This window comes from Carassius gibelio, chromosome A15 (genome assembly GCF_023724105.1).
Source record: "Carassius gibelio isolate Cgi1373 ecotype wild population from Czech Republic chromosome A15, carGib1.2-hapl.c, whole genome shotgun sequence".
NCBI lineage: Eukaryota > Metazoa > Chordata > Actinopteri > Cypriniformes > Cyprinidae > Carassius > Carassius gibelio.
The window spans coordinates 24,278,702-24,305,210 of record NC_068385.1 but is presented as its reverse complement, the minus strand read 5'-3'; the positions used below and the strand labels follow the sequence as shown (position 1 = coordinate 24,305,210).

Genomic DNA, 26,509 nt, shown 5'->3' with positions numbered 1-26,509 from the left:
ATATATATATATATATATATATATATATATATATATATATATATATATATATATATATATATATATATATATATATATAACCCAATTCCAAAAAGTTGGCACACTGTACAAATTGTGAGTAAAAAAGGGATGGAATAATTTACATATTTCAGAAAAGTATATTTTATTCACAATAGAATATAGATAACATATCAAATGTTGAAAGTGAGACATTTTGAAATGTAATGCCAGTTATTGGCTCAATTTGGATTTCATGAGAGCTACACATTACAAAAAAGTTGGGACAGGTAGCAATAAGAGGCCAGAAAAGGTAAATGTAAATATAAGGAACAGCTGGAGGACCAATTTGCAACTTATTAGGTCAAGTGACAACATGATTGGGTATAAAAAGATCCTCTCAGAGTGGCAGTGTCTCTCAGAAGTCAAGATGGACAGAGGATCACCAATCCCCCCAATGCTGCGGAGAAAAATAGTGGAGCAATATCAGAAAGGAGTTTATCAGAGAAAATTGCAAAGAGTTTGAAGTTATCATCATCTACAGTGCATAATATCTTCCAAAGATTCAGAGAATCTGGAACAATCTCTGTATGTGAGGGTCAAGGCCAAAAAACCATACGCCCGTGATCTTCTGGCCCTGCACTGCATCACATACAGGAATGATACTGTAATGGAAATCACAACATGGGCTCAGGAATACTTCCAGAAAACATTGTCAGTAAACACAATCCACAGTGCCTTTCGACGTTGCCGGCTAAAACTCTATAGATCAAAATAGAAGCCATATCTAAACATGATCCAGAAGCGCAGGCGTTTTCTCTGGGCCAAAGCTCATTTAAAATGGACTGTGACAAAGTGGAAAACTGTTCTGAGGTCAGACAAATTAAAATGTGAAGTTCTTTTTGGAAAACTGGGATGCCATCTCATCCGGACTAAAGAGGACAAGGACAACCCTACTGTAGTTGTTATCAGCGCTCAGTTCAGAAGCCTGCATCTCTGATGGTATGGGGATGCATGAGTGTGTGTGACATGGGCAGCTTACACATCTGGAAAGGCACCATCAATGATGAAAGGTTTATCCAAATTCTAGAACAACATATGCTCCCATCCAGACGTCGTCTCTTTCAGGGAAGATCATGCATTTTCCAACATTACAATGCCAGACCACACTCTGCTTCAATTACAACATCATGGCTGCGTAGAAGGAGGATCCGGGTACTGAAATGGCCAGCCTGCAGTCCAGATCTTTCACCCATAGAAAACAATAGGTGCATCATAAAGAGGAAGATGTAACAAAGAAGACCTAAGACAGTTGAGCAAGAAGCCTGTATTAGACAAGAATGGGACAACATTCCTATTCCTAAACTTGAGCAACTTGTCTCCTCAGTCCCCAGACGTTTGCAGACTGTTATAAAAAGAAGAGGGGATGCCACACAGTGGTAAACATGGCCTTGTCCCAACTTTTTTGAGATGTGTTGATGTCATGAAATTTAAAATCAACTTATTTTCCCTTAAAATTATACATTTTCTCAGTTTAAACATTTGATATGTCATTTATGTTGTATTCTGAATAAAATATTGAAATTTGAAACTTCACCATCATTGCATTCTGTTTTTATTCACAATTTGTCCAGTGTCCCAACTTTTTGGGAATCGGGTTTGTATGTATATATATGTATCATATAAATAATATTATGGAATGTTAATATGATGGGAGATCTGAAAACTAATGCTTTTGAATCTTAGCATCGCACATATCCAGCTTCATATCTATGGGTTTTCGTAGATGGTAGGTTCATTCGGTAGCTCACAGAGTATGGAAACATACTTGAGAAGTGAGGAGCTCCGGTTCGAATCCTGTGTAACTACGGTTAAAACAAAACTCATCAAATCTGCATGTAAGGAAGTTCAAATGGCACGGTCACATCAACAAATGCGTTTTTTATATCAGTTTTGCATTTGTTAACACTATCAGGTAGGTTTAGGGTTGGGTTTGGTGTAGGGCATATTTCCAACATGATAGACCATTAACTTTTAGTGACAGTGCCCAGATATTTGAATTCTGAACCGCCGCAATACTTGTACGTACCTGAAGCAACATAATAAAAGCAAAGCAATACGTATCTATATGAACGTAACAAAAATGTGCCAGGGTTTATGTACTGAACTGCAGCGAAATGTGCAAGTTATGTAAAAACAGTGTTGCAGAAAAGTACTCAGAGGTACATATTTTATGAGACCAGGTTGGGATAAATAGTAATAATTATATTTATCCCTAATAAAATAATACTAAATAAACATGATTACAAACTATAAAAAATCTATAAATATATTATATCATTTTTTATTACTTTTTAAAGGACAGTGACAAAACCTTAATATTTATTAAGTTTTACTGTGTATATATTGTGGGTTGGTGTTTTTGCTAGTATGCAACAATTCTGAATACCCTAGCAACCATCTGCAATGAAACTCAGAACACCCTAGCAACCGCTTCGGAATGCATAAAAAGAACTAAGAACACCTTATTAACACATAGCAGCTCCTTGGCAGCACTGGCAACATCAACATGCAATAAAAATAATAAAATCTACTTACTATATATCATTTTGGTTCCCCTTCTCTGAGAAATGTAAGAGATTTTGACCGCTAGAGTTTTACCTCAACACCAGAAGCGTTACAGAGGTCTGTTTTGGAGGAGGGTGAGAAATAGCAGACTGGACTTGTCTGCAGTTTATCTGAGTGGATGAGATAAACAACATTCACTCATTAGAGTGTTTAAACAAATTAAATGGCATTTACACCACTATATTATTGGTATCACTGTTATATAGACACTATGATAAGGACTCTGATACAGCTATGTTAAAAGGACTGGTTCACCCTAAAATAAAATAAATAAAAAAAATCATTATTTACTCACCCTCAAATCGTTACAATGATAATAATAGTAATTAAATAAACTAATATTTTTCAAAACAACCTGTTTCACAGGTTAGAATTGACATGAGGGTGAGTAAATAATAATATATGATAATAATGATAATAAATATCATCCTTAGAGGAAAGGAAGATAAGACCTTTTTAATGTTGCAGTGAACCAAAAAAATGGGGATCTGGCAACATTTCTTTGCAGTTTAGTTCATCTTCAAAAAAAGGTGATCAATCTTCCTGAAGCAACAAATGATAGCACACATATAAAGGAATGCAATAAGAGTGTTTGACTGACTAACGCTAGTGTTGAGAGAGAGAGAGAGAGAGAGAGAGAGAGAGAGAGAGAGAGAGATGATTTCAGCTGCTTAGTTACTCACACCACTGACCAGATATCACACTACACCATATTCCACAGCAATTAGAGTCAAAGGTTTTTTTTTTTCTTTTTTTTTATCACCAGATGCTCTATATGAAATTATATACCAGTCATTTATCATACTGAGTACCAGCAGGGGCCGGAATTCATACAAAAACACACAGCTCTTACATATGTTTTAATAATAACATGTTATGACCTCTATTAATAAACTGTACCATGATATTACCATGAGGGTTTTGGACATGGTCAAATACAGTACCACATACAGTACCTGTTCAAAAGCTTGAGGTCATTTATGTATGAATGTATTTATTCATTTAGAAATTCATACTTAAAATACAATACTACTTTTGAATACTTGTACTGAGCACGAATGTGTAAAACGGATCAAAAATGAGAGTAAAACCGTATCACTGTATCCACAAAAATATAGAGCACAGCTGTTTACAACATTAATAATAATGTTTCTTGAACACCAAATCAGCATATTAGAATTAGTTATTATTATTATTATTATTATTATTATTATTATTTTTAGTGTGCCATGTAAGTACTAATGTATGCAGATGTATGAAATATATGACATATATAATATATTTCTACGATACATAGTTATTTCATTATTCTTTAAATGTGTATTTAACATTTTAATGAAACAAAATGATCAAAATTCAAAAGTATGCCAAATAAAATGTACACATTCATTCTAAAGTTTTGACACTTTTGATCTATTCAATGTTTTCATCTGCCACAATATGCAATGTATCTGAATTATACTTGTTTGGCTTTTCAGCTAATATTGATATGTTCAGTCAGTTAATCAGCATATGATTTAATATACTTATTATAAAAATGTAAATAATTGACTTCCATAGTTATGATCTTATGTGAATGAATACAAGAAGCACATTCCATCCAACACATATCTTTTGTATCAAAAGGTAATATGACTTTCCTCTTCAGCTCACATCATCCTGTTTCACACAGAAATGCATTATATTACATGTGGCAGGTGCTAAGTCCAAAGTGACTTACAGCACATCCAGGAGATGCATTATATTAATGATAGTGTTTTCTGGGAATTGAACCTTCAACCTTTGTGTTCGCAATCCAATGCTCAACCAGTTGATCACATTATGGAAGTAAAATGGGTTTGCCATTTCGGTGCTTTTCTTCAGTGTTCCATCAGTGTTTTGAATAGACAACTAAGATGAGATTTGGAGGACAGCAAAACAACAAAGAAGCTTTGAACATTTCACTGTGTGTGCTTCAAGGGAAAGAGAGATACTCTTGTGTACTTTCTGGGCAGGTCATGCATGTATATCTTTAGTAAAATGTTTGCTAGAGGCAATCCTTCAGGGTGATGTTTTACTAAGCCATTCATGATGGTGTTGATCCAGGGCTTTAGCGGTATGAAGATATGGCTCTGACTCCTATTGTCTCTGGTTACTGATTCTCAATCGCTTTCTGACCCACAAGATTTTATAAGGATTCCTTGCAAGCTCAGATCTTCGCATTTCCACGGTGCTTTCCAATAAAATCAAGGCTGAAAGGGACAATGTTTTGAGCTGTATAATATTAGAACATTTTCTATTGGTAGATTGCTGTTCTTCTGTGTGACTGCAAACTAAAACTTTTATGCAAACTGAAGAATTTCATGTTTGTGCTGCTGTCGGTGTATAAACAACGGTTAAGGATAATTCCTGTACGATCACAAATAGTATGAGGGAACCAAATATAAATAATGTAAATTAGAAAAGAAAAAAATATTAGACAACACCTTAAATATCATTGGCCAGCAGCGTTCCAGGATGAACAGATTTCGGTCTTTGTGTCCATGTATGTTTGCATGCTCCAATGCTCAGTTATTTATTTAGTGGAGACTTTTATCCAATGTTACTCATAAATGTATAATACAACAAGCAATTCATCCTAAGAGACAGGAAAATGAAATGTATTAAGGAGCGGAATGAGTGTCTTTGAGCTGTTGAATCATTAACTCAACTGATTAGTTCAAATATATACGTTCATTCAGGAAAGATTCACTGTTGTTAACAAGTTGTTTACTTTGATTTAATTTGGATCTATTTTCATTGGCAGAATGGTAACTCAATATTGTGTCTGAAATGTAAGTTTCTTAATATTAAATTGATCTATATTTTGTGTAAAAGCAGTCATACTGACAGCAGCTTTCTTGTGTGGTGTTTCTTATGCTGTTTATACTGTAAGTGCAGTCATCTGAAATCTATAAAATTAATTATTATCCAACATGCTTAGGCTGTATATGTTTAAGTTTAGGGACCTATTTTAACGATCTAAACGCAAAGTGTAAAGTGCACGGCGCAGGAGCACTCAGGGCGTGTCCAAATCCACTTTTGCTATTTTAACGATGGAAAAATGGTTGGCGCGCCCGGGCGCATATGGTCTAAATGGGTTGTCCCTATTCTCTTAATGAGTAATAGGGTTTTTTTTTTTTTGGCGTAACGTGCAATAAACCAATCAGAGTCTCATCTTCCATTCCCTTTAAGAGTCAGTTGCGCTCGTGCCATGACAGATGTGTTATTTTCACGGCGGAATTTGGAAAGCGCAAAGACAGAACGCATCTCCGAGATGAAACAGAGCTGCCCATGTGCAAGCAAATAGACAGATAGCTTACAAAAAAAATCTTCTGCATTGCAATCCTTTAATTTTTTATATTTGTCATGTTTGTGTGCTGCTGTGCATCCCTGTGTTTAATAAGCAGCGTGTACACTCTTTAAATAACAAAGAGAAAACTTTGCGCCAGACTTTAGACCAGGTTTGAGTTGGTCTATGGTGCAGTCTATTTTCAGCTGATTAAAATAGCATTACACATATTTTTTTAGACCAGCACGCCCATGGGCGCAAAAATGAGCGCAAATGCATTTGCTAATGTAACGATGTGGCGCTGGATGGGAAAATGCGAAAAGCGCCGGATTTAAACTAGCAAACACACTTGCACTGCGCCTTGCATCGCATTGCACCGGTTGTATTATAGGGCCTATAATATACTAATATTATTATATATACTATTACAGTCTTGAGTACAGCAGAACTAATAATCATAATGCATGATATACTAAATGAAATACCTGTGTAACATTAGCTTGATAGGTTTTCTTGTGACCATGTTCTGGCAGGTCAGAAGGAGGTAAACGCCATTGGGAGGTCATTCTCGGTCAGGAGCACCATACAACTCAAGGTGGACAGGACAGATGATGGAGCAGCATACACCTGTGTGGTGGAGCACATAGCTCTGGGCACCTTGCCACACCAGGTTACAGAAGTACTGGAGGTCCACTGTGAGTCATATTTTTGGATCAGTTTCCCTCCTGACTTAGTTTGATGGAAACTGCTCTCAGATCAGATGAAACGGCACCAATTTGAGACAGTGTTGAGTACAGTAACTGCAGTTTAGCAATGTTTAGCAGAAATGTTCAAAACCATTAAACTTTTCCAAATATTTTTGTCCAAATAAGTAAATAAAAAAATACAAATAGTGGTGTGGCGTGACAAAATATTTGTAGTTTACAATGTTCGATTGTATGTTTATAATATTTATAATGAAGATCCTTTTTCTTCATATATTTTCACATTTTGTGTTTTTGTTGTTGTTGTTTTTGTTTTGCTTTATTTTGTGTTTTGTTTTGTGCTTTTGTTTTGCTTTGTGATTTTTGTTTTATTTTGATTTTTTTTTTTTTTTTGCTTTTTGTTTTTGTTTTGCTTTGTGTTTTATGTTTTATTTTGTTTTGCTTTGTTATTTTTGTTTGTTTTGTTTTCTTTTGTTTCGTCAATCCAGATCCTCCTCAGGTAGAGATTGTGCGCTCAGTAATAGTACCTCAGGAAGGACAATACTTCAAACTGGAGTGTGTATCCAAAGGCAACCCACTGTGAGTGCAGCTTTCTTTTAATCACCTACGAGAACATTGTTTGAATATGGTTCGTCTTATGAAGTTGAACTTGCAGAATCATCACATCTCAAGGCGGCCCTTATCTGCATGCAGAGAACCAAAAGCAATAATACTAAATCAAATTGTGATATTTGGGAGAGATATTGTGAGTCATATAATCGTCTAGAGACAGTTGCCCCTTTCAGAGGTAGAGGACAAAACCGTAAAATGTTCCTTCAGCAGAAAAAATAACAAAATGAGATGCAAATCTTTTCAGCCACCAGACTACTAAACCTATGCCCTAAACAGATTACAGATTTTTTTTGGTCCCACTTTATATTAGGTGGCCTTAACTACTATATACTTACATAAAAAATAAGTATAATGTACTTATTGTGTTCATATTGTATTGTAAAACACTTTTGCTGCTATTGAGGTGGGATAGGGATAAGGTTGGGGAGAGGATTGGAGGTATGTGTAAGTTTAAGGGTGGGTTAAGGTGTAAATTATGGGTCAACAGTGTAATTATAAATGTAATTACATAAATTACACAATGTAAAAACATGTATGTACACAATAAGTACATTGTACTAAATTATGAATTAAAATGTAAGTACATAGTAGTTAAGGCCACTTTATATAAAGTGGGTCCCAAAGTAGCTTGTCAGAGTTCAACAAAACGAACAAATAAAAAATAAAATAATGTATTAAAACTTAAAAATTAAATAAATAAAAATATATAAAACTAGAATAGCAGTCCATTTTCTGGCACTGCATCCTAAATTCAGTATTTAAATAAAATATATAAATAAAAGAACAGCTTTCTTATTGTTTTGGGAATGTGTGTATCCTTTGTTACATTACACAGTTTCGTGCAGTGGCATGAATGAAGGCAAAATAAAGCTTAAAAAGTCCCAGTAAAAATAAAATAAAATAATTGTTCTAAATATATATGTGCACATGACAATTAAATAACGTTTGTTTACCTTTACAACATTACAAGCATTTTGATATTCTTGTGTTCAGACAAACCAGTGTTTTCAGAGTTTTTTGACCTGTACATCTCTGAGGCCTCAAGCTAAACTACTCTGTTGTTTTCAGACCTGAGCCAGTTTTGTGGACAAAAGATGGAGGTGAGCTTCCTGATGTTGAACGAATGATTGTGGAGGGTAGAGATCTAATCATAACAACACTGAACAAAACAGACAACGGCACATATCGCTGTGAGGCCAGCAACAACCTCGGCACCAACCGGGATGAGTTTACACTCTATGTGTACGGTAAGTACTTCTGGGTCGGAATAACCTCTGGAGGGCAATAAATCTATTCGTTTATTCTCTTGTATTCTCATGTGTTCTCATTATTTATTTTATTTGTGGAAGTTTATGTTAATATCCATCGTAATCTGCATCAAAACACACATACGCACTCAATAAACTCCTCCTGGCCTAGTTTACCATTGGTTTTGTGCGTTGAGGGTATACAGTAGAAACTGCTGGTGGCTGCAGTATTTGCCACCAAAGTGAGATGGAGCCAGAAATGATAAGTTGGTTCTCCAAAACAGGAAGTAAAGCAAGAGAAGATCGCACAATTAAGGTTCCGCTGCTAATGCAGAAAACATTTGTCAAGCTATAATTGGAAAGGAAGATTCAGAGCGCTTGGGACAGAGACGGATTTGTAGCATTGCTTTTTAATGGGCCCAACAGCAATCTTTGAGAGAAATCATTTGGATGGTACATTTGTTGTACTAAAAACAAGGACACAGGATTTGTCTCAACAGGAAGGGCCTTTGTGGACGAATGTCTTTTGAAAGTCAAGCCCACAGCTCTCCATGCCTTTCCGTTGCCCCAGATTTATTTGGACACATTAACAATAAGACAAAAAGAAAAACTAGTGTAGAAGCTCTACAGATGAATCAGGCTAAAGCAAGAAAGCTATCTGTTAGCATAATGATATATCGGCAAGATGTGAACTACTTTTGAATAGTCATAAACTGAAAATAACACATTTTGTTGCAGGATTTATTAGCAAACACTAACCAGGCCATGCTAACCAATCAAACCCTGACCCCCAGGTTAATTATGATCATCTAGATGTCTGACTTCACCCCACTGATATTTATTAAGCCCTTCCTCTCAGGATGAGTTATCTTGGCTCTCGAATGAACCTAATTTGCTAGTGGTACGACTGCCAAGTGGCAATAAATGTCAGCTGAAATCACACACTCCCTATTCATCTCCAGTTACCATTTTAATTTCCGTTTATTAATGTGTCTGCTGGTAGGTACACTTTATTTTGCAGAGGACAGATAGAAATGGGAATGGGAATACAAAGTAGAATGGCAAATTGTGTAATGTTTGTATTCTGTTTCAGTAGGATGTCAAACTGGGCTGTGCTATGTATACTCAGTTTTGTTTTATGTGTTTTAGAAAGGGGTATGATAAGGAATTTGAAACATGAAACATTTTAAATCGTTATTTTAATAATATTTTGTTGTGCTTTAATAAAATACACTATTTGTGACTATGCTACAGCACGTACTGTAGAGTACTTGATTTTAACCGTAGTGTGTTATTCCATATCACATTTAAAGTTAATATATTTTACTTCATCGTTATTTGCAAATGTGTAGTTACAAGTTATACAGGTGCTTCTCAATGAATTAGAATGTCGTAAAAAAGTTCATTTATTTCAGTAATTCAACTCAAATTGTGACACTTGTGTATTAAATAAATTCAGTGTCACAAGAATCACAAAGAAACACAACATTACAAACTTAGATTTAAAACAAAAAAAATTATTTGAAATATAGTTTTCACCACAGATTCCACTGTTAAACATCATTTCAAAAATAAGTTGCAATAATGCAGGCTGGTGGCTTCAATAAAAATATATGTCAATCCCTTAATGAACTTGCAGTTCACAACATGGGTAGCTCAATATGTAGTTTATTTATTAGAGTGGTGGACTAGGTAGTATCAATATGACACACAGAACTTTGCACTCTCAGGGTTTCCCCTCTACTTTCCACTCGCTACACTCACCATAAAGACAAAAACTAAACCTCCATATCCAGTGGGGCTCGAAAGTTTAGGCACCCTTTGCAGAATCTGTGAAAATGCAAGTAATTTAAAAAAAATAAGAGATATCATACTAAATGCATGTTATATTTTATTTAGTACTGTCCTGAGTAAAACTTTCGGAATTTGAAGATCAAGGTAAATTTACTTAATTTGTGTACCAGGAAACATACAAGTATCTTCTGTTGCTTACGAAGGGCAGAACTAAATGGAAAAAAATTATATTTCAACAAAATAAGACAAATTTGGCCATCTTCATCGTGTTCAACAGTTTTCACCCCCAGCTCTTAATGCATCTTGTTTCCTTCTGGAGCATCAGTGAATGTTTCAATCTTTTTTAATAGTTGTGTTTGAGTCCCTCGAATGTCCTCAGTCTGAAAAGATGCATCTCAAAATCATACAGTCACTGCTGGAAAGGGTTAAAATATGCAAAGATGCTGGAAAACTGAAGAATCTGCAGGACCTTAAAGATTTTTCTGAAGAACGCTGCTCAGTTTAACTGTTCAGAACAAACAAGGGACTCATGCACAACCATCACAAAACAGAAAGACAGTCGAGGATCATCAGGTAACAGAACACAGTACTAGAAAACAGTAGCATAGCCAATCCGATTGCCCTGGAGGCTGTGAAAATCCATGCATTGGTCTGCACGCTCCTATACAGTATGAGTGTTATTGAGTAAGAGACCTGTGACATCGCTCCTGCAGGTGTAATGTATGGTCTAATTGTACCCAGCAGTAGGTCTGAGCAGATGAGACTCCCTCTAACCACTCCAAGCCCCGAGTTCTCCTCTGACTTTTAAATTAGCGTCAGCATCTACATCTCGTGGGTTTAATCCAGCGCTTGCTTGGAACTGTAAAATATTTAGCTTGCTTTTTATAATCAGCATGTGTTCGCTCCCAACCCCTCCTCAATTAAAACCATGAGAACAGATGAAAAAGAGTTTTGTTTACTTGCTCGGAAAAGCATGCAAACATCCGTAAAATTGACGTCTTTTCAGAAGCATGTCCTGATGCCGGCGCAAGCGATGAAATGCTTCCAGAGGCACTTGTGAGGCAATTTGACCCTAAACGAATTCCTTGCCAAATAGCTCGAAACTGCTGGGTTGTATTTATACTTCTTGCTCTCCAGTCTTAGGTCTTATTTAAAAGAGCTAATTATGTATTTGTGATCAGTTTGGGACGAAGGGTGCAGGAGGCCCACGCCACGCAGAGACTGATCGAAACAACCTGCGTTTGAAGTCCAGGCCGAGGAAACGAGCAAACAGTCACATTTCTGATGTAGAAGTAAAGCATTAGGGAACCAAAAGCGAATCCTTGGCCAACAAGAAGAACAGAAAATCAACTTGTAAATAAAGCTGTTATGCATAGTTTGGGGCGAGGTGATTCGTAAAACAGGGCCGATGGGTGAATCGCACAAAACATTTTCAGGTCAAATTACCCTAAAATCAAAAGAAAACAACATTACAAGTTAGTCAGGAACTTGAAGATGTGAGCCAAATCTTATAGATTGTGTCCCAAAATGAGACTAGCTATAAAAATTATTTTTTACTTAAATTTTATTGGATGTTTAGATGAGGTCAAGCTTGAAAAGAGGTTTTAAGTGAAAACAAAACAAAACAAAATTACACTAAATGTACAATGCCTTGCTACAGGAAGAAACCAAGATGCAAAATGAACATATGATTGAATTATTGATTGATTGATTGATTGATTGATGCTTCACAACAAAATAGCATCTGCATAAATACATATAAATATTATCTGCAATTTTTTCCCTAAATACCGAAGTGCACTTGAAAGCAAAAACATGAAAATATACTCCAAATGTTTTAATCAATATATATATATATGCAACAAATACTTTAATTAAACATAAATATTGCAATATATTTAACATATGTTACAAACTGTTACCAAAATATGCTGTTCTTTTGAACATTTATCCATCAAAGAATACTGAAAAGAAAAAAAAAAGACTTTACTTATAATATTTCACAATATTATTGTTTTTGCTTAGCATAGGAGACTTCTAAAAAAATAAACCTACTGTAAATAATGCTAAACGGTAGTGTATTACCATTATCGGCCACTAGGGGAGAAATCCCCATCAACAACACTAAAAACAGGCTTAATCTCTTTATCCAGAATATAACTGTGTGTCTCGTTTGACACGGCCTGGACATGATCTTGACAGGTTTGTGAGATTCACCCAGATCAGAAACCCACTCAGCCCGCAGCAGAAATGAGGCAGAAACACTCACTCAATGTTTGAACTACAGCGTCAATGTTGATCTTTTCCTCTCTTCCCATGTCTGACTTTCTCCATCTCTCTCGCTGCCTCTTTACATCACCTCCACCTTTATACATCAGATGTTCTTTTTTTCCTCACTGTGAAAATTTGACTAAAAGGTTTTTGGCTCTAGCAGTGAGGGGAAAACAGCTAGCTAAAGATGAAATTCTGTTGTCAGTCTGTCAAAGAGTTGAGCGGTAAAAGGCATTTCTATTCAGACATCTGCTCTGTTTCAGTAAATCGAAGGGCAGATGTAATTCTCCACTGTGGACAAACAAGCACATGGGAAACAAGCAACATTGACATCATGTACCTTTAAAAATCTCCAAAGATGTCGCTAGTTGTCACTAAAACATTGGGTCTCATTCACTAATAATTGCTTGGATGCATGAATCTGTTCTTATATTAACGACTTTTAAGTATTCTAAATGAGAACCCACTGTGCGGCATCCTTGAAACCAGTTCGAATTCGTTCACCTGATAAACAGACAGAGATAACAGGCTTTTCTAAAGCTAAAGCTACTTCGTACAATTTCATTGTATGTGATCAAACCTATGCATTTAAGGTGAAATATTTATGAGTAAAATTTAATCTTAACATGATTATAAGGCCACCCAGAGTAAGATTTTTATTTGTGTTAGAAAGAAGTTAGAAATATATGTTACATTGTAGAACGGTCGAGTTTATATTTGGCATGTTTAAAATGCATGTGTTCTTAGAAATGTACAGGAGTTTTTGTATTTGTGTTAGTCTCAGTCGTTTCAATCGTTTTCTTTCTTTCTTTTTTTTTTATTTCAAGTGGTATAACTAAGTAAATCTCAATGTTTTTTTTTTCTTTCTTCCACCTACAATGGACAACCAATATTTATTTATTTATTGATTTATTAAGTATTGAAATGTAATAAATGCTGTATCCAAGGGAATATATCATTTCCAAATAAATAAATGCAGGGAGGAAGGGGAAAAAATGTCAAGTGGTGTAACCAGGTAAATCTTTTCTTACACAATTGGCAATCATTAGATAGTCATCATTAAATAAAAAAAAATTTTTTTTTTTTTTTTTTTTTAAGTCTGTATACAGATTTTATGCACAAATTAAGATGTATGTACAGGGAATGAGAACCAATGTCCCAATATGTCATGCCGTTCTCTCAGTCTGCATAAGATAAAGAGGCTAGTGACTCAAAAGACTAAACTGGCATTAATATAGTAAAAATAACTTCAGCTCAGTGTTTTACAGGATGTGTATGTTCATACATTGAATTTGTACTTGAAACCATCTTGTCGTCCATGTTCCATCATTCTGACTGCAGTTTAATGCGGTCAGTTGGCGTCTTCATTAATGGTTCTGAGTTTTGTGGCCAGTTTTCTTCTCTCCCCTTGTGAAGTCCTCACCTTTGTCTTCCCTTACTGCCCCTTTCTGTCTGCGTCCATGGCAACAGCTAAAGATTTCCCAGGTACAACCACAGGTAAATATTTTTTGCTGGTGTGCTGACATCATCATTGCGAGACAGGGCACTGTAATGTGGCTTGTGGAGTGGTGGGCCGGGTTACGCCAATTAACCTCCTGCATAGCATGAGCTGGGAAATAGCATTGCCTTGCATGGGAGCACTGCTGATCTTTGTGAAATGTCATGGTGCTCCATGGTGCTGTCATTCACATGAGGGATGCTTAAGCCTTTGGCTCACTGACTGTTATCAGTGAAAGGAAATTAATCTTATTACGGTTAGGAAGAGTCTGGAAGAGTTCGAAATACGGTTTATATAAGAGTCAGTGGAAAAAAGGATAAAATAAAGAGCATTTTGTACAAATTTGTGTCACTTTCATTCATTTTTGAAAAGCTTTTAGGCCATTTTCAGCATCAAATGTCAAGTGGTGTAACCACGTAAATCTTAAAATATTTTTTCTTATACCTACGATGGAAAGAAAAAGTAATACATAAAAAAATATTTAAAAAAATTCTGTATAAGTTTGTCATTATCTATCTAAATTTTTACAATCTGCAGCCATTTTTTAATCTTGAATATTATTACGTTTTTTTTAGGGTTCCACCAGTTAATATTTGACAACTAAACCATGTTTTGGATTAGAATATATGCTATTTAAATGCTACTTAATTATTGTATCATCACAGGATGATTATACCACTTTGAGATTTTTTTAAATATTACCCTTATTGAGAAATCAAAATTAATTCAAAAATTCAGAAATGTTAAAAAAAAGGATTAAAAAAGAATTTACATTCCATTTATTATATGAATTAATTTTTAAAAAATGTTTTTATTATTATGATTATTGTTATTATTTTAAAAAAGTAAGAAAATAAGTCGCACAAGACATCATTGACCCAGAAAAGATTTGAGCAAAAGTAAAAAATTAATCTTTTAAAGTTCTGATGAAACATTATGTTTGGGAGAGAAAAAAGAGAGAAAAAAAACTCTATTCAAAGTCTGCCTCTAATCATTAGTTCTCTTTTATTTTATTATCCTCCGTAGCCACACAGAATGAATATTAAGAAACAAAGACCAAGTTTAAGTTAGCTCAGTGTCCTTGTAGACCAGTTGAAAGGCATAACCACAAAGCTGTTAGTTTCTGTTTTGCTCACTAGAACTGTTGCAGTTGCTGTTGAATCGCTGGCATAAAAACATTATTATAAGTCATCAGTCTATGCATGGAATGGCCTTTTAAAAACATGTTTTGTTTTGTATGTGCAGTTCCTGTCCTGTTTTGTTTTATGTGAACCATTGATTTTTCAGCTTGATCGTCTCTTTCACTGCGGTCTCTGTGCTGAATGTTCCACCTTGATGTGTTCTAACTATTTATCTTAGGTCAGTTTTTTTTTTTTTTTTTTTTTGCCTGCTCTCCCATGAGGAAATTGATTTTAAGGGGACCTATTATGCCTCTTTACACAAGAGGTAAAATAAGTCTCTGATGTCCCCAGAGTGTGTATGTGAATTTTTAACTAAAAATACTTTACAGATCATTTTTTATAGCTTGGTAAAATTGCCACCTTTAGGGTATGAGCCTAAACGCATCATTTTCATGTCTTCCTCTTTAAATGCAAATGAGCTGGTGCTCCGGGGAAGAGGGCGGAGCTTCAAGAGCTCAAGAACCCTGCAATACCTGGGTCTTTCAGAAAGGCAATTTGGAATAGTGATGGGAAGTACGATTCTTTTCCGCGAACCGGTTCTTTCGGACGGTTCGATTCAATAAACCGGTTGAAAAAACCGGTTCATCGATTCTTTCACGCTCGACGTAATGACATCATTGGCGATGACGTAATGGCGTCACGTCTATCAAACATTCAAATATATAAAGTCAGTAATCATAACTTTAGTCAGTTAAAACCTCATAATCATGAAAAGTTTACATTTGAATTTTGCAACAACACCTAAATACAGTAACAGCAATAATGTGCATATGAGGATTTAAGTCTTGAAGATATAAAGTAAATAAATTAGGTGTCATCAGCGCAGAAACCATGATCCACTTACTAAACATAATCCATTGCGATGTATTTGTTATTAAATGAACTTACGTTTCGCCAGATTGCCCTTCATCCAAGCCCTCAAAATACCCGCGCTCATAACATTACTAGTACAGAATCAGAATCAATCACCAATAGAATCCCTTCGGTTCAGACATGCTGTGAGTCAGTTGGCTTCACACTGAATCGCGCATGCGCAGTATCATCAGTTCATCGGTTCTCAATTCGGACGCGTCCGACAGAAACGATTCTCGGTTGAGTGTACTGACGATCCGAAAACCAATGCAACCGGTTCTTGACTCGAAAACGAGAACTGCACCAGGAGTGGGCGTGTTTGTTATCTGGTTCGCTCGGTGTTCATCTTCAGTTCGGTCTTCACAGCATTTCATTCAGTGTACTGTTTGAGTAAATGGATTACCCCAGGAGATTGGTTTATTCTGACTCAGAGGGAGTGTCAGTCACGTTAAAAAAGTTAACAGCTTAAGTAATTTGTGGATTTATGCTTATTGGAGACGTGAACCGTTTCAAACGATTCAGTTCGATTTGGTGAACTGGTTCAACCGGTTCACTAAGAAGAACCGGTTAAATTGAACGATTCGTTCACGAATCGGCCATCACTAATTTGGAAAACTAACAAGTGATACTTACTTCTTCTGGAGGTGCAGCTGGATCACGAACAGTTGGGACTGCTCTGTCCTTCAGGAGAAACTTTTGTGCGAAAACTGCTTTATACTGACCCTCATTCACAAAGCAGTCCGGTGTAAATGACTCGCGCAGAAATAAACTTAAAGTGTTTGAGAGACATTCTCATCAGTGCAGCAATAGAGGACTGTGTTCATCTCGCTGTGAACTCCCTCGGGGCGGTTCTGTGTATAAACAACAGTGTCTGTCTTCTTTCGTGGGCGAGGTCTGTGGCTAATGTGACGTCACATTAGCAGCAATGCTGAAAACAGTTAGTTGGGAGACGCTGCTTTTTACTTACAGGGATTAACAAAACAGGGAGTGGGTGGATTTTTATTTTATAGGGTGGCTGTGCACACACACTGCCAACACACATTTATGTCTAAGCAAGATGTGAAATAGATCCCTTTTAATAATTAGCAACTGTGATTTGTTTTTAAAACCTAGTCATATTTTTTGCCACCCACACCATATTTTTACAGTGGACATGAGCTGCGAAATGAGTGTGTGGAGACGATAGCAAATATATACAGCATGTAAACACAGTATCTCAGTTTTCGTCTGTGTTTAGAACATGTTACCAGTTCAAAGCTTTATCAACAGCATCTGTTACAAGATGCTGATAACAATAGAAAAATGATATCGGTCAGTGAGTTGATGATTAATGCACAAAAAGCTGCATGTACACCAAGAATTAAAGCTTAATAACTTTTAAGAATGTAAAGGGGTCATATGATGCGATTCCAAGTTTTCCTTTCTCTTTGTAGTGTTTCAAGCTGTTCGTGAATAGATCCCTAAAGTTACAAAAACTACACAAAGTCTCAAACCCAAAGATATATACTATTTAAAAGTTAAGACTCGTCCATGCCCTCCTACAACAGCTCGTTTAAACACGCCACCTAATGTCTTCCTCACAATGTAGGGAAATTAGTTCACGCAAATGTTCACGCAAAGAAAGAAGGCGTAACTTTGATTCGCACTGTATTACTGTTGCCACCGCTGCCATGTTGTGTAGACACCGTTTCGTTGTTAAAGCTAAACTACTTTCTTTGGTTTTTCAAAAGAAGACATTAATGTATTAATTGTTTTTGTCTCGTCGCGCCAGGACACACAGCATCACAGTATGGTAAGGGTCATAACATTTCTGTCACATGCTTGATGTATTCAGCCAATCACGACACACTGGGTAGCTGGTCAATCAGAGCACACCTCGCTTTTCAGAACGATGAGTTTTGTAAAAATCGATGCGTTTCAGAAAGGTGGGGTATAGAGGAGAAAACCTAATGTACAGTATGTGGAAAATAATGTGTTTTTCTAACCTTAAACCACATCAACACATTGCATTACACCAAATACACAAAATAATGTTCTTTTTAGCAACGTCATATGACCCCTTTTTAAAGAATGATTTAAAGCATAAAGCTGGATCAAATCATTTTTAAACATCACTATAATAGCCTTGCATTACTGTAACCCACAATTTATACTTGTTTTTACAAACTGAGAGACTGTATTCTGTTTTAACCAACAGCAACCCTCAGAATCTGTCAATAGGGCTTAGATTGTTTTGAACCTGAAACGTTCAAATGATCATTTAAATGAAACGCGCTGCCTGTATCTTTACACACTTCTCTATGCATAATGTCCTAGAGTCTGTGCCACAAATTGTAAAGCAATAAGTCAACATTAATTAATTCCCTAGTGATTTATTTTGATGCATATGTTCATTTAAAACTTTCTGATTGGGTATGTGAGTGCCATAAAACACATCCGTTCTGTGCCTCCGGCCTTTCACATGCGAGATCTTAATGGAATTCATTAACGCTCAAGCGAAATGACGTACGTCGTTGGCCACATGTCACCATCCTTGAATGAGACTAATGATCTCTGATGGAATTTCTAGATACGTTTGGAGATATCAAAGCGTTTTCTATTCTGTCATGTCTGCTCAAAGGAATGAACCCTCTGCTTAAGTTCTGCCACCTTTAGTTACAGATGCTCATCTTATAGAATGTTTTTCAGTAAAAATATATAATATATAATATGATTTCTGAGGATTATGTAGCACTAAAGACTGGAGTAATGATGCTGAAAATTCAGTTTGACATCGCAGTAATAATATATCCTATCTAATAATCAGCCTCTCTTTCTTAGCAAAGAAAGCTCTAGAAATAAATACAGTCATTTATTTTCTAGCTCGAGACACCCCAGGTCAAATACAATACATTCCCACACACACGGTTATGAAAATAAACATTAAAAGATCTTCAATGGGAATAATCAAAGTGATCCGCGTACTGTCTGTGAATAAAAGAGGAGATATTACAGTAGCTCACAATTTCAGAATGTGAAGATTAAAGATTGTAATTAAAGATGATATACTGCACAACAAGACAGACGTCATTATTCTTCTCCCTGCTTTGAAACTATTCATTCACAAAATACCATAATGAACAAGCAATATCCTTGTTATCAAGGGATATGCAAAACTCTGCATTTCTAAGCAACAGCCAACTACAACGCCAAAATGAGAAATATAGCAATACAATATATGTTCTAAATTGTACATTTATATAATTCCTGGGGCTCATTTAAATGAGGAAAATAAGATTGGAAGAGCAGCTTGAAATCAAGTAACCGCTACACAGCTCTTTCACATAGAGCTGGAGGCACTTAATGCAGTCCATAAATTGAACAATATTATCAAACTGCATATTCAGGAGAAAATGAAAGACATCTGCAGCAATAATGGCTTTGCTGTGTAGACCTGCTATTATTTTTGGAAGCTAAAACCCATTTTGTAGCCCATGTTTGTGTTTATACTACAACCCAAGTACAGTGGTGGCATTAAATTGTAAAAATAGAAAGTTTAAAAGAGTCCATTTTAAAAGACAAAGCAACAACCTCAAATATATATATATGTGTGTGTGTGTGTGTGTGTTTCACTTTTAGACTCTTCATCCCAAATCAAATTTTTTGATAAAAGCATTGAAGCAATCTTCCTAAATGCAAGCACATTTAGACAAAATGTAAATAAGGAGTTGAATAAACTACTGTACTATAGCTGAATTCAGTTGAACAAACCTAACCAGATGGTTATAATATAAAACATCATCAAAAACACTACAATGATTTATCTTTTAATTCTAGAGACCTATTAAAATGTACACATCCTCATAATTCCTCAAGTTTTGACAAAGAACACAAAATTAGATGTACATTTATAAATTAGATAATTCAGTCAGTCTTTAAAATAGTGTGTCTGACAAAATAGAAACAGGATTATTTACAGTATAAAGTACAGTCATGATATCAAGCAGTGATAATGTAATGATAAAACCTTAAACCCATATACATCCGGAAGAAGGAGGCGGGAACCGGCAGACAATCAAAATGAAACTTTAATTACAAAATAAACACAATTCAGCACATCAGCCCCTCACGGACGACTGATGTGCAGAAATAAAAACCAAAATGCAACTAAAGCCCAGGCCTGGTCCTCTCTCGTCCTTCACGGTCGTCGCTCCAGTTTTATATCCTTCCATCTCCTACGTGGGACTCGAGACCGGTGGTGGGTCGCAGGTGTCGGGTGTCTGGCGAACAGCGCCGACCCCTCGCCACTTGGTACTCATGGTACACATTCCTCCACAACACCGTAGAAAAAAATAAAATAAAATTGCTTTTTTTAGCTTTATATACAGTATGAGCTTTGTATATTTGCTAACATTTTAGTTGAGATGAACTAACAATGAAAAACATTTATTAATCTCAGTTAATTTCGCCATTTATTCATTATTAAAATCCGAAGTTGTATCTATTAATAGTATTTAACAGACATGAGCTAACCTAGACTAGCAATAAACAGTTATATTTTGAACATCTTGCTCACTGCTAATTAATGCATTAACCAATATTAACTACTGAATCTATATGACCATATATTCTAAATAGTCTTTGCTAACTCCATAGCAAGTTATAGCTAATCTGATATCTGACTGTATATGTGTAAAAGTGACAAATACAACACACCTAAGGCTGTCAAAATTGGAGTGGTTTATAGCATTATCTTCTAAAAGATTAGCGTACGCCATTCTGAACAGCCTCCCATAAAACGTACCATTCTTTGAACTTAATTTCTACAGGGCTTTTATTTTTGCCTCAAAACAAAGCACAATGTTAATTGAACTAAATGGGTTCATTTACGTGTTAGAAATGGGTCTACAGAAGTCCCTGTTCTACACATCTCCGAGGGTCACTTTGCCAAGCGCAGCAGAAGCGAGAGCCATTCATCACTATGAGCTAATGAGAGCAAGTTTGAAGTGCAATAAAGGCACATAGTTAAAGTTTACACCCTTGCAGAAGCACTGAAATGGCGCCCAACGTAAGGCCAAAGCTGTCAGGACACTATCGCTACAGGTCAAACACGCGAGGTTAAAGGGACAGTTCGCAAAATTGAAACTCCTATCCACCCCTGTGTTGTCCCAAACCTGAATGAATGACTTTCTTCTTTGGAAAACACTTTCTTCTGTGGTGCCCCATGATATATTTTATTTTCCCCTAAATTCTGTTTTCCATTTATAATTTTTTTTTATTGTTTCTGTGTCACTCATTTCAAAAAATGGTGTCTAATTAAATGAATTATTAACATTTTAACAACTGAATCAGTCTTTTAATATGTAGTGAAATTAAAACATAATTTACAATAAACATTGCATTTTTTATCAAATGCTGCACAATAGTACTGTACAGCTGTAACATACCAAATATACATTGGTTTTAATATATTCATTAGAAATATTATGATTATTACTAATTACATTTTAGTATACAATAGTGATGATAGATTTCTGTCATAATTTCTTCAAGTTAAACAAGACTTTTATTTTGACAGTTTGCTCTGAAGGTCTTTAAGTTTAAGTTACTTTGAGTTTCAGTGTGTATTTGACAGTTGTTTTTCTCAAATGAAATGGAGTAAAGCAGTGAAGGGACTCTCGGAGCAGCTCTGGAGATGAAGTTCATGTGTTCATGTCCTCATATATTGAGTTGATATTGAGTCACGTGTGTTTGAGTTTGTGTAGCAGACGAAACCACCGCATTCATTTACACAGAGACACACAGAACATGCTTAGCCTATTATCGACAGACATAGCCTATTATCAACAAACACTGACTGGCTGTTATCACATTTATTTCTGCTGTTAGATTAATCCATATTGAGTAAAAATGTCCAGAGCTTATCAACGTTTTCGACACAAATTTTATTGCCACTCAAAATGTTATTATTTTATTGCCCAGCCCTACAAAATCAAAGTATAGTAAAAGTGAAGTAACAAGCCAAAATGTAAGTCATTATTAATTGAAAATCTTCTTGTAAGAAGTATCCTGAACAGATTTTTTTAAGATTGATCTTTTCAATGAAACAGTTCCTCCAGTTTATAAAAGGGGGCATTTACATGACACTGTTTTCGACTAGAAATGGAAACGTTTTTATGGGGAGGGTGCAAAACTCAAAACTTTTGAAAACGGTGATGTTATGCACATGTGTACTACATGGTATTTCTTTACAAAGGGATACTGCTGACTACTGGCCTGGCATGCATAGTTGTTATCTGTACACGAATAAACACAAAGGAAAAACATATCCGTTTTTAGCATGTTGGTGTAAACGTACTCTGAATAATTTGTTTGCTAATCTTACTTATCTGTTTTAACTCACTGATAAAACAGCATGCAAGGGACCCAATTTTCAGTGAATTACAACATAACGTTCGTTCCAAGTCTACTAATCCTTCTACGCATTTGACGCAGGCAGTGGCAGCACTATTTGTCTAGCTTACTACGCTATCCGCAGTGGAGGCTTAAGATTCACGACTCTAGACAGCGATTTATTCAGTAGAAGTTCAGAGGCGACTGAATTCACCCGAGCCTGCGCTCGCTCACTCAAAGTTAAACCCAGGAAATAAATCAGCCTGCCGCAACCCCTGCCGTTTTTAAACTTGTTGTATATCGACAAGGATTGAGTCACTTTGGTCCTCACAGGGCTGTGTGAGATATGACAGTTCTTCGGTAGCTGCTCAGCATTCGTTTGTAATGATAAATCCCTCCTCCCTCCTGCTGCCTATTGAAAATCAGTATAGAACATTGGATTTGAATTGATGTTTCTGTGATACGGTACTGCATAAACACCAGTTTGCAATTCATTGATTTGACTGCATTGATGGCATATGACAGTAATATTTAAAACATACTCACACACAAACAGTATTATATATATATGGAATGCTTGACACAATATTCACTGTATATTCAGCTGCTACAGAAAATGCATTCTAAAAGCTTTTTCTGTGACAATTTATTATTAATAATTTTTCTTAATATGATTCAGAAGTTTTTTTTTTTTTTTTCAGTGAAGTTCCAGTAATAGCATTATAGATCATAGAAAGAAATGAAGCAGCAGCAGTAAACCATAAAGTACTGAGTTGTTTAACCTACAACCTATAATATATTTCAAAACGTATACCTTTTTTATCTCTCCTGTCTTGTTTTTTTAAACTTAATTTATGTATTTTCTGAATAAAACGTGATTTACAAAGGTGCTTTACATGCAAAACTTCAGCAAAGCTCTGGGAGGCTTTAGGGTGTTTCTAGAGGGCTGTTAAGGTTTTTTAGGATGTTGATAGGGTGTTGTGGTTGGTTGCTAGAGGATATTCTATTAGTCTCTATATGTTTTCATCCAAGTTGCAAAAAACAAAAAAAGTTGTTTTTGATGTGCATCTATGGCCCTGTTTACACCTGTTATTAAAATACATTTTTGTCGTTCCGATCACAACAAGACAATGCTAAATGGGTGTAAATAGGGTCTGAAACGTTTTGAGCTTGTCCACTTTCGACCTCTTCCAGAGGTAGTCGAAAACACCTTCAAACGGACTGCTTTTGTAGTCTAAATGCTCATGTGGTTTAACACTTTCAAACAGCCACTAAAGACCACCTCCTCTCTGCCTGCTGACCTAATTCTTAAACAGTACTGGAAGTGTTATTGAAGCATGCTAGTCAGATGGGATTTAAACTTTCATAAGTTTGATTTGAAGTGTAAAAAATTAACACGTTAATGCATGCCATTATTTATTTATTTTTTGTTTAATGCATTAAAACGTTTTAACACAATTAAAGCGGGGCAGAGCTAATTTGGCAACCCCACTTACAACTGCTGCTTCAGTCTCTAGTCTCAGCCCCAGACGTCACACCCACGGACCGTTGGCTAAACGTCTGATGCATATGGGACAAAAAAGTGGAAACGCTTCAGGAATGTTGAAGTCGTCATCGGATTGGTTGAATTCTACAGGATTTCCGCGAGACGTTAACTAAACAGTTTTTCAAAAGTATGACAAATATTAAAAGTTCACGGCATATAATCTTTAAAATACGTACAATAGTTCTACACACCGGTCTGTTATTGCGGCGACATTTCTACACCTGAAAACAGTGAAGACAGTGAACGAAACGAACTGTGATTGGGTGGGCCTTGGCCAATGAAAGTTTGGCTACGCGAGACTAGGGTGTCCATACATCACTGAGTGTTTGAAAACTTTATACAATTTTTGTATATTTCCTAGTGCTGAAGGGCACAGGTAGCTAAATGTGACATTTATTATAATGGGTTTATGTGAAGATTGTTTTAAGTTCACTTAATTTAGAAGTTATTTTTTTAAAGTGTAATGTTAAAATGGATAGCTCTCAATTATACTGTAACGTTGAAAGTATGTTGTCAATGGTTAAATAATAGGAAAAAAAGAATAATTAAATAAATAAATAATAAATAAGGTACATCAGTAGTATTGGTATCTGTGATACTCGCCAGCATTTTTTTTTAACATGCCATTAAACTTATATCAAAAACGTTAATTTTAGGTGTGATTAACTGCGAGTAATTTCAGAAGAAAAAAATAAGTGCGATAAATTATTTATTTTTTTCAATCGTTTGGCAGCACTAGTCTGAAGGTAAAAATGTAAAAAGCACAATATGTAGTAGAAACGAAAACCGCTGCTCTGCGTATGGTTTTCCATTGTCTTCTTTAATGTTCTTATGTAAACTGCGCAAGCTTATTTCGCATATCGCTTATTTCACTATCAGAACATCAGAAAAAGCCCATAGACTCTCCCCTCACAGAAATCAGGAAAGTGGTTGAAAGTGGCGGGAATGTGTCTCCATCGTCTACTTGTGATTCAATCTTAATAGCAGTTGTAAACCAGGGCTAGGATTTTTTTCTCAAAAGCAATGTTGTGAAAGATCTAAATGGTTTCAAATCGGCAAAACTGTGAATGCTACCAACTGAGAAATGAAATGACTTCCTGCTCAAGCTGAGATGCTTACCACTGTATTAAGTTAACTGTGGGAAGTAATGAGTCTGTGCGTCTCTTATATTAACACACCGACCCATAATTGGCTAATTATAGCAACTGTTCCACTGGTGTTTAAAGCGCAAATCCAAAGCATCTTCTCATGCCTTGCTCTCCATCTCCTCCTCCAGATCCCAACGCTCTGATGCAGCCCAGCCCCGACCACGCGCTCATCGGTGGAGTGGTGGCCGTGGTGGTCTTCATCACCCTGTGCTTCATCATCGTTCTGGGCCGATATCTGGCCAGGCACAAAGGTACGGCTTCCCTCCCCTCTCTCCTCTCGCCCCCTCAACCTATAGTGTGCAAAATGCTTGAAAATGTCCACTGTTGTACCTTATGTGTCTATGTGACCTATGTGGGACTGTGTGGACAGGGACATACTTAACCAATGAGGCCAAAGGAGCGGAGGACGCCCCTGACGCAGACACTGCCATCATCAATGCGGAGGGGAACCACGCACATGCAGAGGAAAAGAAAGAGTACTTCATTTAGCACCTCTGTTTTTTCTGTTCAGTATTTTCACGGCAACACTGCGAGCCAGCAGAGGAGGCGTTATAGTCCCTCATAGCACTAGTCTGGTCTGGCTTTACTCCCTCTTTGTCTCCTCGACTCTAGTCTGAGTCGTTTCGCGAACCTCTTTAAGGCCAAATTTGACACGCAACTAGCTGCAAAAGAATGTTGCCTTTGGTTAAACCAATCGTAACCGTCCAAAAAATAAAAAAAAACAAATAATCAGTTGAGTTTGTAACTGTAACACCAGGTCCATTTAGGCCAGAAAACCCTATCCCACCCTTTCAAAATAACCCCCGTTTGATTTGCCAAGTGCCAAAATATACAGACATGTGCCTGTCATGTTTGTTGCTGTGTTTATTCATTCAATTTCCCAGTGAATACTGATTTCTCAACTACCCTCACTTGTGCCTGTTATATACCTTTTTACAGATATTACCAGGGAGCGGCAAGAAATGTGGTTCATCTCAAGTCGGAAAACCTTGGCTTTGCCAATAATTACGCTTTAAGACAAGAATACGTGAGATGTATAATGTAAATATCATGTACTGTCTTTGTTTGTGTGTGCGTGTCTGTTGTTTTCCATTTTGAAAGTGGGTGTTTTTTTGGTATTTCTTATTTTTTTTTTTTAAGTACGCCCTGTAATAAAGAATGTGCCCAAGAGATACAGACAATTATGTAATGTACATACACCCAAACAAGCCGACGGATTGAAAGTGGCAGGAACTCGATGAAGCACAAATGAGAATTGGTGTGTAGCCATTAGAAGCGAGATTATTTTCTATCTCCATCATACCTGTCTGTATATCCTTGCACTGTTAATACCCCCCCCCCCCCCCCCC

At 36.2% G+C, this 26,509-nt stretch overlaps 1 protein-coding gene across 6 annotated transcripts in view; it reads left to right on the top strand.

Moving 5' to 3' along the window:
* LOC128028771 (cell adhesion molecule 2) overlaps nt 1-26,509 on the top strand; it is a 227,740-nt gene extending 201,231 nt beyond the window's left edge. For 2 of the 6 annotated variants that reach the window (XM_052616096.1, XM_052616094.1), the window contains 7 exons: nt 6,469-6,630; nt 7,128-7,218; nt 8,320-8,498; nt 14,034-14,060; nt 25,289-25,411; nt 25,531-25,636; nt 26,100-26,509. In XM_052616096.1, the coding sequence (XP_052472056.1) occupies nt 6,469-6,630; nt 7,128-7,218; nt 8,320-8,498; nt 14,034-14,060; nt 25,289-25,411; nt 25,531-25,636; nt 26,100-26,205 (794 nt within the window). In that variant the 3' untranslated portion in view covers nt 26,206-26,509. Of the gene's footprint in view, nt 1-6,468; nt 6,631-7,127; nt 7,219-8,319; nt 8,499-14,033; nt 14,061-25,288; nt 25,412-25,530 lie in introns of all 6 variants that reach the window. The other 4 variants (XM_052616098.1, XM_052616095.1, XM_052616099.1 and 1 more) reach the window with 4 other exon arrangements.